This window comes from Phalacrocorax aristotelis, chromosome Z (genome assembly GCF_949628215.1).
Source record: "Phalacrocorax aristotelis chromosome Z, bGulAri2.1, whole genome shotgun sequence".
In the NCBI taxonomy this organism is placed as follows: Eukaryota; Metazoa; Chordata; class Aves; order Suliformes; family Phalacrocoracidae; genus Phalacrocorax; species Phalacrocorax aristotelis.
Window position 1 is genome coordinate 302,391 of NC_134311.1, and position 13,980 is coordinate 316,370.

General features: G+C 49.6%; 1 protein-coding gene across 2 annotated transcripts in view; it reads left to right on the top strand.

Moving 5' to 3' along the window:
* FBXO10 (F-box protein 10) overlaps positions 1–13,980 on the top strand; it is a 32,426-nt gene that overhangs the window by 5,437 nt on the left and 13,009 nt on the right. For both annotated transcript variants that reach the window (XM_075078760.1, XM_075078761.1), the window contains exons 3-5: positions 7,223–8,068; positions 10,449–10,598; positions 12,028–12,164. In XM_075078760.1, the coding sequence (XP_074934861.1) occupies positions 7,223–8,068; positions 10,449–10,598; positions 12,028–12,164 (1,133 nt within the window). The remainder of the gene's footprint in view (positions 1–7,222; positions 8,069–10,448; positions 10,599–12,027; positions 12,165–13,980) is intronic.

The window sequence follows — 13,980 nt, forward strand, 5'->3', positions numbered from 1 at the left end:
CGGAGAACCAATCTACAGGGAAGACACCTTCAACTCCAGGCTGATCACAATAGCTTTAAGAATTTTTAATATCCTTGGGATGTTCAAACCAGCATGTTGCTATTTCTGTTTCTTGTGAATATGTTTCAGGCCTGTTTAAGGTTAAACAGCTATTTAAGAATACCACCCAGAGAACTGCCTCAAGGCTTGATAGTTATGCATGGCAGGGTGTGTGGGATAGTATGGGCAAGTACCTAAGACAGTGGTCATCTCCAGTGTTTTGGAACTTCACCCTTGAACAAGTGCAGAATCCTGAAAAACTAGTAAAATATTTGGAAAGAGTATGCTGTCACCCTGGCAGTTTAAGAGATACAAAAATCACTGCAATGTGCTGCGGCCTGGCCCATGCCTACCGAGCCCTGTTCAACACTATCTGGTACTCCCAAGGGGAAGAGGAGGCCTCTGGATCTGATGACAAAATGACAGGCGCTGCAGCTGAACCTGAGAACCAACCTGTACCAGTATCAGTCACCCCTTTACACAAGAAGAAATACTGGAAGCGGAAGTCAGCTCGTTTAGTAAGGGATGAAGAAGCTGCTTCTAAGACGGAGCAGGAGGAAGAATCAGACAAGACAAACTACTACAAAGTAGGGCCATCATGACAACAGGAGGAGGAAGAGAGGTGGCTGCTGCTCAGAGAGAAGGAAGAGGAAGAATCCATAAATGAGGTGGTAACCACCCAATCCTTATCCCTGAGTGAGCTGCAAAATATGCAAAAAGATTTTGACCATCATCTTGGTGAGCACATTGTCACCTGACTGCTCCGATGCTAGGATAACGGGGCCAGTAGACTTGAATTAAATGGTAGGGAAGCCAAACACCTGGGATCCCTTTCTAGGGAATGGGCATTAACAAAGTGATCAGAAAAGGGGTGGAAACCCTCAGCCACTGGAGGTGACCCCTGTCAGGCGTAAAGTAAAGGTATTACTTCAAGGAAGATGTTATATGTCACCCAGGCAAGTGGACCACCATGAGAAAAGTGTCCAGTACCTGAGGGAATTAGCTGTGCTGGAGGTGATTTATTATTACCTGGACAGCAATCAGCTATCCAGAGATCCAGATGAAATCAAGTCCACATGATCCATGTGGAAGAAGTTTGTATGGAGACGTCACAGAATCATAGAATCATTAAGGTTGGAAAAGCCCTCTAGGATCATCAAGTCCAACAGTCAGCCCAACATTACCGTGTTTCCTAAACCATGCCCTGAAGTGCCATACCTACACATCTTTTAAATACCTCCAGGGATGGAGAGTCCAACACCTCCCTGGGCAGCCTGTTCCAATGCCTGACCACTCTTTCAATTAAGAAAATTTTTCCTAATACCCAATCCAATACCCTCTGTATCCCCGACTCCGAAACCCTAGGGGTCGACCTCGGGTCTCCCCTGGTGCTTTCTGCCAGAGGCTCCAGGTAGGGCCATTCTCCCCGGCTGCAGTGTAGAGCACATTTTCTACATCTTGTGCTGCCCGGACTGGCCCAAGGGCTACTGCATGAACTCTCTCCTGTTTAATCTGTTCAAAGGCTTGTTGTTGCTCAGGGCCCCATTTGAAATCATTCTCCTTCCGGGTCACTTCATAGAGAGGGCTTACGATCAGACTGTAATGTGGAATATGCATTCTCCAAAAACCCACAACGCCCAGGAAAGCTTGTGTTTCCTTTTTGCTAGTTGATGGAGACATGGCTGCTATTTTGTTGATCACATCCATTGGGATCTGACGACGTCCATCTTGCCATTTGATTCCTAAGAACTGGATCTCTTGTGCGGGTCCCTTCACCTTACTTTGTTTTATGGCAAAACCAGCTTTCAGAAGGATTTGGACTACTTTCTCTCCTTTCTCAAAAACAACTTCTGCTGTGTTGCCCCACACAATGATGTCATCAATGTATTGAAGGTGTTCTGGAGCTTCTCCCTGTTCCAGTACTGTCTGAATCAGTCCATGGCAAATGGTAGGGCTGTGTTTCCACCCCTGGGGCAGTCGATTCCAGGTGTACTGGACGCCCCTCCAAGTGAAAGCAAACTGTGGCCTGCACTCTGCTGCCAGAGGGATTGAGAAGAATGCATTAGCGATATCAGTTGTGGCATGCCATTTGGCTGCCTTGGACTCCAGTTCGTATTGAAGTTCTAGCATGTCTGGCACAGCAGCACTCAGTGGGTGAGTGACTTCATTCAGGCCACGATAGTCTACTGTTAGCCTCCACTCTCCATTAGACTTCTGCACTGGCCGTATGGGACTGTTAAAGGGTGAGTGGGTCTTACTGATGACTCCTTGGCTCCTCAGTTGGTGAATGAGTTTATGGATGGGGATCAGAGAGTCTTGATTGGTGCGATATTGCCGCCGGTGCACTGTTGTGGTGGCGATCGGCACCTGTTGTTCTTTGACCCTCAGCAACCCCACAACAGAAGGGTCCTTCGAGAGACTGGGCAAGGCAGACAGCTGTTTAGTTTCCTCCGTCTCCAAGGCGGCTACACCAAAAGCCCACTTGTAACCTTTTGGGTCCTTGAAATACCCTCTCCTGAGACAGTCTATGCCAAGGATGCACGGAGCCTCTGGGCCAGTCACAATGGGGTGCTTTTGCCACTCATTCCCAGTGAGGCTCACTTCGGCCTCCAATACAGTTAGCTCTTGGGATCCCCCTGTCACTCCAGCAATGCTGATGGGCTCTGCCCCTATATAGTTTGATGGCATTAAGGTGCACTGTGCGCCGGTGTCCACTAAAGCTTTATACTCCTGTGGGTCGGACGTGCCAGGCCATCGGATCCACACAGTCCAGTAAACCCGGTTATCCCTTTCCTCCATCCGGCTGGAGGCAGGGCCCCTCTAGTCCTGATCATGGTGTAACCAGTGCGATAGAATTAACCAACCATGGATGTTACTATACTCCTTGTACAGCCCGATCCAACTGGACATTAAGTCTGGGGACATGGAGTATACCAATCAGTGTATTCTTTGATCTGCATTTTAGTCCCTAGGTAATCATTAATGTGAACGAAACAACAGACAATGTGCTTCTGTCAGAAAAGGATGACAAAACGTAGTTTTGTGTAGCGGACTGAGAAAACTGGCCAGGACTGCCAAGAGTAAGAGCCAAAAGGGTAAAAGGTAATTCCGGCAGGGGGAGATTGCGACCACCGACTCACAGACCACCACCGACCCAAGTAACACCACCTACTCAGAAGAGGACAGCCGAGCCTGCGCAGTAATTTACATAAGGAACGAGCAAGTTTGTACCGATCAGTAGACAGGACAATAATGAATATGTCTGACTACGTAAAATTTTGATCTATAAATTGTAGGGGAAAGGCGTGTGAGGTACGCACATTAGGAGGAGCAATCCCCTGTGCATCCAGCGCTGTGAATAAAGAATGCCTGCTCTTTAATACTAAATTGGTGTTAAAGAGTTGTTTCTGATTTTACCGCGTTTTTTGGTAACAATGGCAGTCACAACTCACTTCCTGTAAATGTGAATCAGGAGTCCCTCTATTACACTTAGAAATAAAATCAGGGCTTCTACTCCACTGTCTGGGGACTTGCTCGCTGGAAACTGGAGCAGCAGCTTTCTTGGAAGAGCCTCCCTGAGTGACTGTTCTTCCTTGAGTTCACGTACTCGTGCCTGTAGGGTTGAGGCAGGCTGGCCATCCCACCTCATCATGTCCTCTCCGTGGTCACACAGGTAGAACCATAGGGTGGCCCATGGTGTGTATCCTCTCCTTTGAGCCAGAGGACGCTTATTCCTAACAGCTGAGACACTACTCTGTCAAGGTGGAGAGCAGGACATATCTTCTTTGAGTTGCTGGACCTCATGGGATAGTTTCTCCACAGCAGAGACGAGCGAGGAAGAGAGATTTGTGTCATGATCTCGGAGTCTATCAATCACCTCTGCCACCGTTGGTGCCTCGTCCCCTTTCCAGGACATCACTGCCAATGAGTTTGCATGCGAAGATGGTGCGTTCCGTACAAACTTCCGCCACATGAGTCGTGTGCACTCGGCTTCATCTGGATCTTTGGATGACCGTTGATCGTCCAGGTCACCATAAATCACCTCAAACACAGCTAATTCCCTTAGATACTGGATGCCTTTCTCCATAGTTGTCCATTTTCCTGGGCGATATGTAACATCTTCTTTAAAGGGATACCTTTCCTTCCTCTGGGCAGGATTTGCCTCCAGAGGCTGAGGGCTTGTGTTTTTTTCCCAATTGCTTTGTCAACACCCCCTTCCCCAGAAAGGGAACCCAGTTGTTTGGCTTCTTTTCCCTCTAGTTCCAGGCTACTGGCCCCATTATGCCAGCATCGGAGCAGCCAGGTGACAATGTGCTCACCTGAACGGCGGCTATAATCTCGCAGCTCACTCAAGGACAGGGATCAGGTGGTCTCTATTTCATTTATGACTTCTTCCTCCTCTCCCCGTGATGGCCCTGGTTCTTCATCATCCCGTTCTAAACGAGTTGACGCCCGCTTCCAATATTTCATCTTGGGTATGGCGGCAACTGATACTGGTACGGGTTTATTTTCTGAGCTAGCTCCGGTGCTTGTTGTGGGGGTTTGAGTGGCTGCAGTGCCTGTTGTCAGGGCTGGATTGTCTACAGTGCCAGTCACTTTGCATTTCAATCCAGAGACATTCTCTTCCCCCTGGGGGCACTGAATACTGTTGAGCAGGGCTCGGTATGCATGGGCCAGACCCCAGCATGTTGCAGTTATCTGTGTCTCTCTGGAGTTCCCAGCGTAACAACATACTTTCTCCAAATATTCTACTAGTTTTTTAGGATTCTGCACTTGTTCGGGGGTGAAACTCCAAAACACTGGGGGTGCCCACTGCCCTAGGTATTTGCCCATGCTATCCCACATGCCCTGCCACTCGTAACTATCAAGCCTCGGGGCAGATTTCTGGGTGATATTCTTAAGTTGCTTACTCAAAACCAAAACAACATGCCCAAAAACTAACAATAAGTGCACCTTAACCACCCAAGGATGTTCAAGATACAAAAAGGTTGTTGTAAGAAAGGCACAGACATCATAGTTGCAAAGGTACGGTTCTGTATTTCCTCCATATAAAATCTCTCAGAGGAGGAGGTATAATTGCTAATTGCCTCAACAAGGTGGTATCCGAAGTACAGTAACAGTTTCAGCAAAAACCCCAAATACCAGATAAAGCTGAAAACGAGTGTTTGTATAACAAATCTTGTAGGCAAAATGTTACTAATCACAGCAGAACACAGCAGACTCAACAAACCAACACCGATCTTTAAAACCAAGTGCAAAAAGGACAACATGGTGCTGTGACCAGCAGCTGTTGTTATCTCCAACCCTCGAGGCCCACGTTGGGCACCAAAAAGACTGTCGTGGTTTAGCAGCAGCTCAGCCCCACACAGTCGCTCGCCCCCTCCCCCACCGGTAGATGGGGGAGAGAATCAGAAGGGTAACACTCGTGGGTTGGGATAAGAACAGTTTAATAATTAAAATTAAAAGAAACAACAACAGAAATGCAATGGAAAGGAGAACAACGAGAGTCACAAAGCCCCGGGGGAGGGGGGGAGGGGAGAGGGGGAACGAACCTCCGAAACACCCGACTTAATCAGTCTTAAAGTCCCCGGGAGAAAGGTAAAGCAGTAAGGGAAACTGAGTCACAAATCTGCTGAGAAAGTCCCTGTTTGTGGTCATATGCTGCGTTGCCGAAGTGGACACATGGTGTGTTTGTTGCTCAGTGATGTCTTCTGCAGTTGACTGGTCAGCAAGGCTCCATTTCACCTTTCAGGCTGTTGTTTTGGTCTCTTCGTGCAGCAGGGTGATGGTACAGGCCTTCAGCTGCTGTTGGTGGAACAAGAGCATTTCGTCTCAAATCTGTCAATGAAAAACAAATTTAAAAAGCAAACTTATGCCAATCCTATTGGCAGTCATTAAAACCCTGCAAGATGCAATTTCAGAATGGCTTTCAAAAGCAGCTTCTCAGAAGCTGATTTGATTGCATACCTTTTAATTAGCTTTTTTAGTTAAAAAAAAAGGGAAGGTACAATTCAGTCTGGAGCAGGCTAGCTGCTGAAGGGATTTCTGTGTGGTTGTCTTTGGGTACAAAGAAATGCATTTCAAAAGCTCTTTGCAGCATGACCACTTCTGAGAGTGCTCAAGGTTGAAAACAAATGTTGGGATGGTGTGTTGGCTGGAAACTCCAGAAATTTCTGTAAAATTGCCCCAGCTCATCTGTCACAAGATATGATCTGTCTGCTTTTAATGTGGCGTACTAGGCAATTGAGGGATAATCTGGGAAGAGAAAATAATAGTTTAGGAGATTCCAAATCAAATTAGGAACACAGTGAAATTCCAGGCACACCACTTAGCTTTTCTGACCTGGCCCCTCTGTTCCTTGTTGCATTTGTGATGGCCTTTTCTGTAGGTAAGCAGAGACTGCACAGAGATATTTGGCCATGCACAATCATCCTGATGGTTTGCCAGCACCCATAAATTGCTACATGCATTGCCTAGCAAGGGAGGAAGGCCATGGTAGGGATGGCTCACAATTCTGCAAGTACTAGCAAGTCAGATGGGAAACCACAGCCAGGGAACAATGAACGGATGGTGTCTACCCTACTGCAGTGTCACAATGTAATGCCTGTGCAGCAGTAAGGCACAGTTTTTTACCTGTTTTCCTTTGCTCTTGATGCATCATGGGTGCAGCATCATTCCACCAAGTATGCTAACAGCTCCAGGGAGAATTGTAGCACTCCAGGCCAACCAGGCAGTGTCTGTTGTCATCTTACCTGCTGCTTCACCCAGTAAACCCGAGTCCATTAATTATGCCAGCTGGCAAATACACATCTCTGAAGGTTGCAGACTGCTCTGTGTAGGGAGCATTGCTAAGGTTTAGCAATCTTTGCACATCTAGGTCCTGTCTGCTCCCATGCATGACTGCTGGGCCTTGCTGAGACTGCAAAGCTGTGTCTTGGCAGAGAAGTAAGGAAATGTTGCTAGCAAAGAAGTAAGTCAGCAGGTGTCACTTGTTGCAAGATCCTTGCTAACTCAGCTTGCAGCACCACATCTGTGCCTGTGTGAGTTTGTTGGATCTGTGACACCTGAACACATATACTGTGTTTGTGAGCTTGAGCTTGTTTGCTGTGGAAGGACTTCATGGTATGTTCAAGACTGCTTTTTCTTGCTTATGCAATGATCTCACCTTGTGCTTACTCTCCAGACAACCTCAGGCTACGTCCAGTTCGACAATTGCAACTTTGAAAGTGGGCAGCTGCAGATCCATGCACCAGGGACGTGCCAGGTGAAGTTCTGCACCTTCAGCCAGTCCAGCATCCACCTCCGCAGTGTGGCCCTCTGCATCCTGGAGAACTGCGAGTTCACCGGCAGTGAGAGTGCCTCTGTAACTGTGGAGGGCTGCCCGAGCTCTGACTGTAACTGGGCCTGCAAGCACCTGGCCGTGCTGGCCAAGTCCTGCGCAGTGTCCATGCAGGAGCCTGACCCAGCCAGCTGCCCCATGGCCAGGCAGGTTGGCTGGGGGGAATCGCTCCTGGGGCCAGTGAGAACATGCAAGATTGTTGTAGAAGAACAAAGCAGCTTCCTGTCTGCTGTGGGCGCTCAAGCTCTGCTTGGCTCAGCCCAGGAAGATACTGAATTTGGAGACAACCTGCAGGCAGCAAAGGAGGAGGAGTACCTGGCCCTCGACTCAAACTCCAGTGACAGTGACTTACACAGCGATGATGAAGAGGATGTTCAGGCTGCATACAAACTGCCCTACCAAGCCCACAGCCTGAGTCCGATGCTTGCTGACGTTACACACAGCAGGCTTCAAAGCAACAGACTGCATGCCCTTCAGAGGGACCTTAAGCTCAAGTCTCTGCAGCAGGAGCTGCAGCAGGACAAGGAGGCCCAGTCTTTGGCCAGCTCTCTGCAAGGCTGCATCATCCGACAGTGCCTTTTCAGGGATGGAAAGGGAGGAATATTCATTTATTCACGAGGGCAAGCAAAACTGGAAGGAAGCATCTTCAGGGATCTGACCTACGCAGTGCGCTGCATACAAAACAGTAAGGTGCTGTGAAGACTGCTGTGAGCCCTCTTCCCTCTCCCTCCTGCTCCACCAGCTCCTTCCCTATGCATAGCTTGGGTTAACCAGCACAAATGAAAGGCAGGTCACTTGAAGCTGCCTGCTTTTTCATGCAGTAACATTGTATTGCAATTGGAGGCGTTAACTCCGTGGCATACTGGGGTCAGGTAGTGACACCAGCTCTACCTGTAAATTAAACTCTCTCCCTGTAAAAGTGCTGCTGGTTACCATCGCCATTGCTGCTCCCAGCACAGCCCATACCACAAACGCAGGGACATGGGGACTGTGTTGTCACCCCTGGCATTGCCCCTCACCATGGCCGCTCCTGGCTGCTTCAGGAGAGCCTGCAGGAGTGGGTGCCTGCCACAGGCAGAGATGGGGTGTAAGGAGGGATTCTGGCCAGGGGCATGTGCTGGAGGTTGAACTGAGGTTTTCCCTCAGCACAGCATCTTCTAATCCTGCACTTGCCCAGAGGTCTCCATCTCTCTCTGTCCCCCTCTTCAGAGAGGACGGTGGCAGTGAGGACTGGGGGGAGAATAACACTGACAAAATCCCCAGTGCTGGTGGTGTCAGGGGGGCTCAGGAGGCTCCTCTCCAGCCCAGAGCAAGATCAACCCAACCACTTTGTTGGCACAGCCCAGGATTTGAGCCCATTTTCCAGTCTATTACTTTAAAAAACTGCAAATAAAAGTTTTTTGCAGGGAAAGGAAGGGGAATGTTTTCCAGCCCAGTTCTGGGAAAGGGCTTTGCTGTGATGGGGCTAGGTCCCCATTTGCATTCCCCACAGAAGGACCTCTGTGCACTGTTGCCTGTGGCCTCCAGAAACGCTTTGCTTACTAGAAGTGGAGGATGGCTTCTTCCTTTCTAAGGGACACCTGTACCAGAGGTGCCCTCCCGAAGGCCACCCCACGGATGCAGAGTGCAGGTGCAGTGCTTCTCAGCCTCTCTGAGCTGCTTGGGGGCATTTATCATGGGAGTTAGGCTAGTGACAAATGAAGGTCCAGCACTTTGGACTGCGTTCTATTTTTATGCCCCTCGGTTTGCTTCCAGTTCACTCAGCAGCCTGGTTTTAATCGGTAGTAAATGGGAGGGAGATGATGCCAGCCCAGCTGCTGCTCTCAGTGAGAATTCGGTCAGCTAGAAATTAGCCCAGAGGCTCTTGTCAAGAGGTGGGTGTCAGAGTATCAGGCAATGGGAGACAATGAAATGCCAGGGGCAAGGTGCAACATGAAGTGGGAGCACAAAGGGGCTGGCAAGGTCTCGGTGTCCTTGCACAGCCGGGACCCTCTGGGGCAGGGCACGCCTGGACCCAGGGTCTGGTGTGTGGGACCCAGCTGGAGCAGGTGCCTGCGTTTCTCGCCTCCCTCCCTGGGCAGTCAAGCATGACTGATGAAGACAGGCGGCTGTCAAGCCCTGCTGAGCTCCATGTTTAGTCAAGAGATGGAATGAAGCACCTTTCTGGAATAAGCAAATAAAAGAAAGTATAATTTAATTACCTTCTGATCTGTGTTGCTCATTGAAGTGGGATGTGCAAAGGCAATTTGTAGATTATTTCTTAGCACTCATAGGACATGAATTTAAGACATTATTTTGTTTAACTGGGAAATATTAAAGATTGCTGCTGCATTAATATGTAACTACTTATTTGCTTAGAAGAAACTAGGTTGTTATGAGTGGTGTCAGTGATTTCAGTTTGCTGGCCAGGCCATTTCTGTCCCCAGATAGCATGATTCTGGCTCTGAAGGCACAAGGTGATGGACAGGTCACATGCTGAGCATGTGTGCTGTAGTGCACTGGTACAGTCAGCTTCATGGGAGACTCATGGGAGGCTCAGTGGCATTTGATGCGTTACCTCCGAGCAGCTCTGTGCACCAGAGAATGAGGAGGCAGCCCCTTGCCAGACTGTGTACGGAGAGGATGCTGATGCAAATGGGGACTGCCCGAGCAGGGAGAGGGCATGTCTGTTGTACCATGGGACCGGGAATGGTCTCTCTGACAGCATGCAAGTGCAATACAGTGAATGAAGCCAGCGGGCACACCTGAACACGGGCTTGTCAAGTGGAGGAATGTGTCAGGCCAAAAGAATAACTTTGCTCTGGCTGTGCAGCACCAAGCACTGAAGGTCCCCATACCCAAGCAGACCCATGCCAGTGGGTAATGCCCAAGAAGCTTAACCGCAGCACTTGACCACCCACACTGATCTTCCTTTTGTCTGGCCCTTAAGCCTGGTACACCCTGGATTGCAGGAGAGGCAGAGAGGTCAGAGATGCACAGAGGCTGTAGAAGGGAGAGCTGTACCCTTTGGTCATGTCCTCTTCCTTGTCCTTCTAACTACAACTACAGGTGCTTCTCTTCTTCCCTGCAGGTTATCATGCTGAGGAATGACATCCACCATTGCAAAGCATCAGGGATATTCCTGCGCCTGTCAGCAGGAGGCCTAATTGCGGACAACAACATCCATTCGAACTGTGAGGCTGGAGTGGACATTCGTAAGGGAGCCAATCCCCTTGTTCTGGTATGTAGCCCTCCAAGCTGTGCTGGAGGGCAGCGCACTCTTTCTCTCACAGTGCTCTTTCTCTCCGGGGAGCAGCAGGGACCATCTTCCGGTATAGAAACACTGGCCTTTTTGTTAGCTTTGCCCTTCAGCCTGTTTCTTAGGGTTGTGTTGATAAACTAGACTACAGCTAACCTCAAAGGCAAGGCACAGCAAAGTGCTGCCTGACGATACGTGCATGGTCTCCTGCTCTATTTCACGGTATGTGTCTTAAAATCGGTGCACATAAAGGGTAGAGTAGGGAGGTGTTCCCCTAGCAAATAAACACCCCTGTGTAGTGAGTGAATGCATGCAAGAAAGGTAGTAAATCAGTACTGTATAGCAAATTGTTTCTCTTACACTGGGAATCATGTTGTCTACCCTGGGAATTGGTGGAGGGTCTTGTCTCTCAGCTCAGCCTCAGGCAGGAGGGCGACAGCAGCGCACTCTCCAGCAGCATGGCTTTTCCTCCAAATCAGTAGTGTCTCCAGCTGTGTGGTGAGTTACCTTATCCCTGTTTACCGAACACTGTGTCTGTAGTCATCCTTGGAGGAACTGGGACCTCCAAGGTAGATACAAACTACCATACGAGTGACCCTGTGGCTGCACTGAGCTCTCCCTGTGAGCTTTGCATAGGAGATGAGGCTGGCAGAGCTGTGGCCCCACAGAGGAGGAGGTGGCAGCTCAGCCATGGAGGCGCAGGCCATGTCTGGCCTTGAAAGCAGCTTTGAGCTGTTGTTTGTTTCTTTGCCCGGTTTGGTGATTCGTACCCTGACACTCTGCGAGATACCAGGCTGGGACTGCTGTCCTGCTCAGAGAGTCCCAGCATACCCCTGTCCTCATGGAAGATGCTGGACCCTGTCATGGAGAGAAGCAGCCACGGGGCTGTTGACAGCAGTCATTCAGGCTCTGCAAAGTGCTGTCTAGCAGCTTGAGAAAAGGCATTGACTGTAATGCCGAGCACCCTGCTTGGACTCCTGCCTCCAGCTCCTGGGGGGTGCCACCAAGGGTCTTTTCCTCTTGGTGGCTGTGGGGATGGGTTGGACTTGCAGCCCCACCAGCCCTGTCCAGTTTCAGATGGGCTGTGGGGAACGAAGCATCACCAGGTCCAGGGCAGCCCTTGGAGGTGGCAGCAGGAGCTGCTGGAGGAAGAAGGGGCTGCAGGCATGATGGGAAGGGAAATTTGACATTGTGTGCTAGAACCCCAGAGAAAGGTAAAAGTTAAGCATGCCTTGACTGTTTGAGAGTGATTTCTTACCAGCTGGATTAGGTACCCTTCTGCCCTCTTCCCCAGCAGGGTTGGGAGCTGTTGCTTTTCTCTGTGGTTGCTATCTCCTCTTGCTCACTTTTATGAGTGACTTTCCTTCCTTTTGCTTTTATTCTCTCTACATGTGCAAAAATAAAACTGTAGTGCAATAAGATACACAGTGGCCTTCGCTCAGGCATTGTCGTCGTTGGCAACGGAAAAGGCATCATCCGTAGCAATCAGATCTATGGGAATAAAGAAGCTGGCATTTATATTCTGTATAATGGAAACCCTGCTGTGAGGTATGTTAGCTAGCACTGACCTCTCTCTCTCCGCCTTCGTCTGTTAAGAATTAGTCACCCCACTATGCACACTTTTCTTCTCTTTTTTTCTATCCCCTCTGTAGAGCAGAAATAGGACCATGGTGCGCTAGTGGCTTTCTGTGACTTCCCTCTAACTGCTTGCTGCACCCAGGTCTTCGCCAAATGCCAGTCCTGGGTTTTTGCCCTGAATCAGGGCGAGGACAGGCTGTGTTCAAGATGAACAACCCACACATATCATGGTGCTTTTTGGCAGAAGTTGAGTAACGGACCTCAGCACTCCAATCATTGTTACTCCAATTCACTTTTCTGTTTTAAATACCTGGAACTACTGACATGTGTTTAATACCATTCAGTTTATATGTTAGCATTTGTGTCTAGCAGGCTTTCTTCAGGTCAACACCATCAGCTTTACCTGGTGGTATCAATTGGTAGCAAAGAAACCCAGAAATGACATAGCAGCTGGAGCATGGTACTGGTTGCAGATGTGAGAGGTATCTCGTCTCTACTGCCACCACTTCCCATGTATTGCCATGCCTGTGGGTGATAAGGAACTCAGCATGGTGCTATAAAGCAGGGTAGGGCAAACAGGGAAGAAAATGGTTTCCCTGGATCAGCCCCATAGCTAGGATGCAAGTCTTCATGCTGGAAGTGTTGATAATTAACAATGCTTCAACCTTTAGTCCTGCAGTCCTAATGAAAGCAACTTCTTGCAAGTTCATGATCTGTGTGCAGAGCTGATGAGGTTTAGACAGACTGCCTGTATGGACCAAGGTACTTAGTCTAGGTTGGGACCTGGAAAGAAGTCTGCACCAGATGTAGCAGCCCTGAAAACCCAGGGGTCAAGGCCAGGGTTTCCAACAAGGGGTTATGAAAGTGGACTCAGAGAGGTATTGATTTCTGAGAAAAGCTGTGTTGTAATGGCAGGGCCCCGCAGTGCAGAGGAAACACATTGCAGGATGGAGATATTCACTAAATATCTTTCTGTAATTTCTTGCAACATCGTTTGCAATCCTAGCTTGCACCAAATGACTGACGTATAACCATCTGTGCTTGCTGGCACTTAGGAGATGATGGGGAGGAGGCAGGGAGGAAGCTTGGTGGGAAGACACCTTTTTTTCTCCTGCCCAGCTGCCTGTTTTGGAGGAGCTCCCCTGCTCTGCTTGTGCATGCCGCTCTGTGCTGCCTTTCAGCTGTGCTGGCTCAAGGAAGGCTCCGGTGCTGGCTGAAGCTGTGTGCACCAGTGCTGTCCTGGTGGTGCCATGTGCAGCTGTGTTGAGTGTAAGGCTCAATGGGGGCTGTTGGCATGGCTGGGTCTCACCGACAGGATGGCTTGTGCGGCTGTGGGCAGGCAGAGCTGGCAAAAGGGAGAGGTTTATCGTAGAAGTCCTTTGCTGGGTGCCTTTTCCACAGCTGGAAGCAGAATACTGTTCTGCCCATCCCTGAGAGCTGCAAGCCCAGCTCCATCCCATGTCGCTGCCTGCAGCTGCCTGGCTGGGGGACAGGTTTTGGTGGGATCTTGCAAGGGGCTCCATGCAGAAAGCAGGGGGGTGTCCTTCTGAGAAATGTGCTGGTGACGTGGGTGCTGAATACTGTTTTTAAGCATGATACAGGCCCTTGGGTGTGTATGTCTTCCAGTCAGAGGTACGTTCTGCAGCAGCTACAAAGCAGTTTGGGTAAGACCTCTCCCCCACTGTGCCAAGCCTGGGAGGTGCCAAGTGTGATTGTGCCTGGTGGTTCAAGGCTACTGCCTGCTCTTCTAAGCTGGTGAGAGCAGCACTGGAGGGCACTGCCTGGA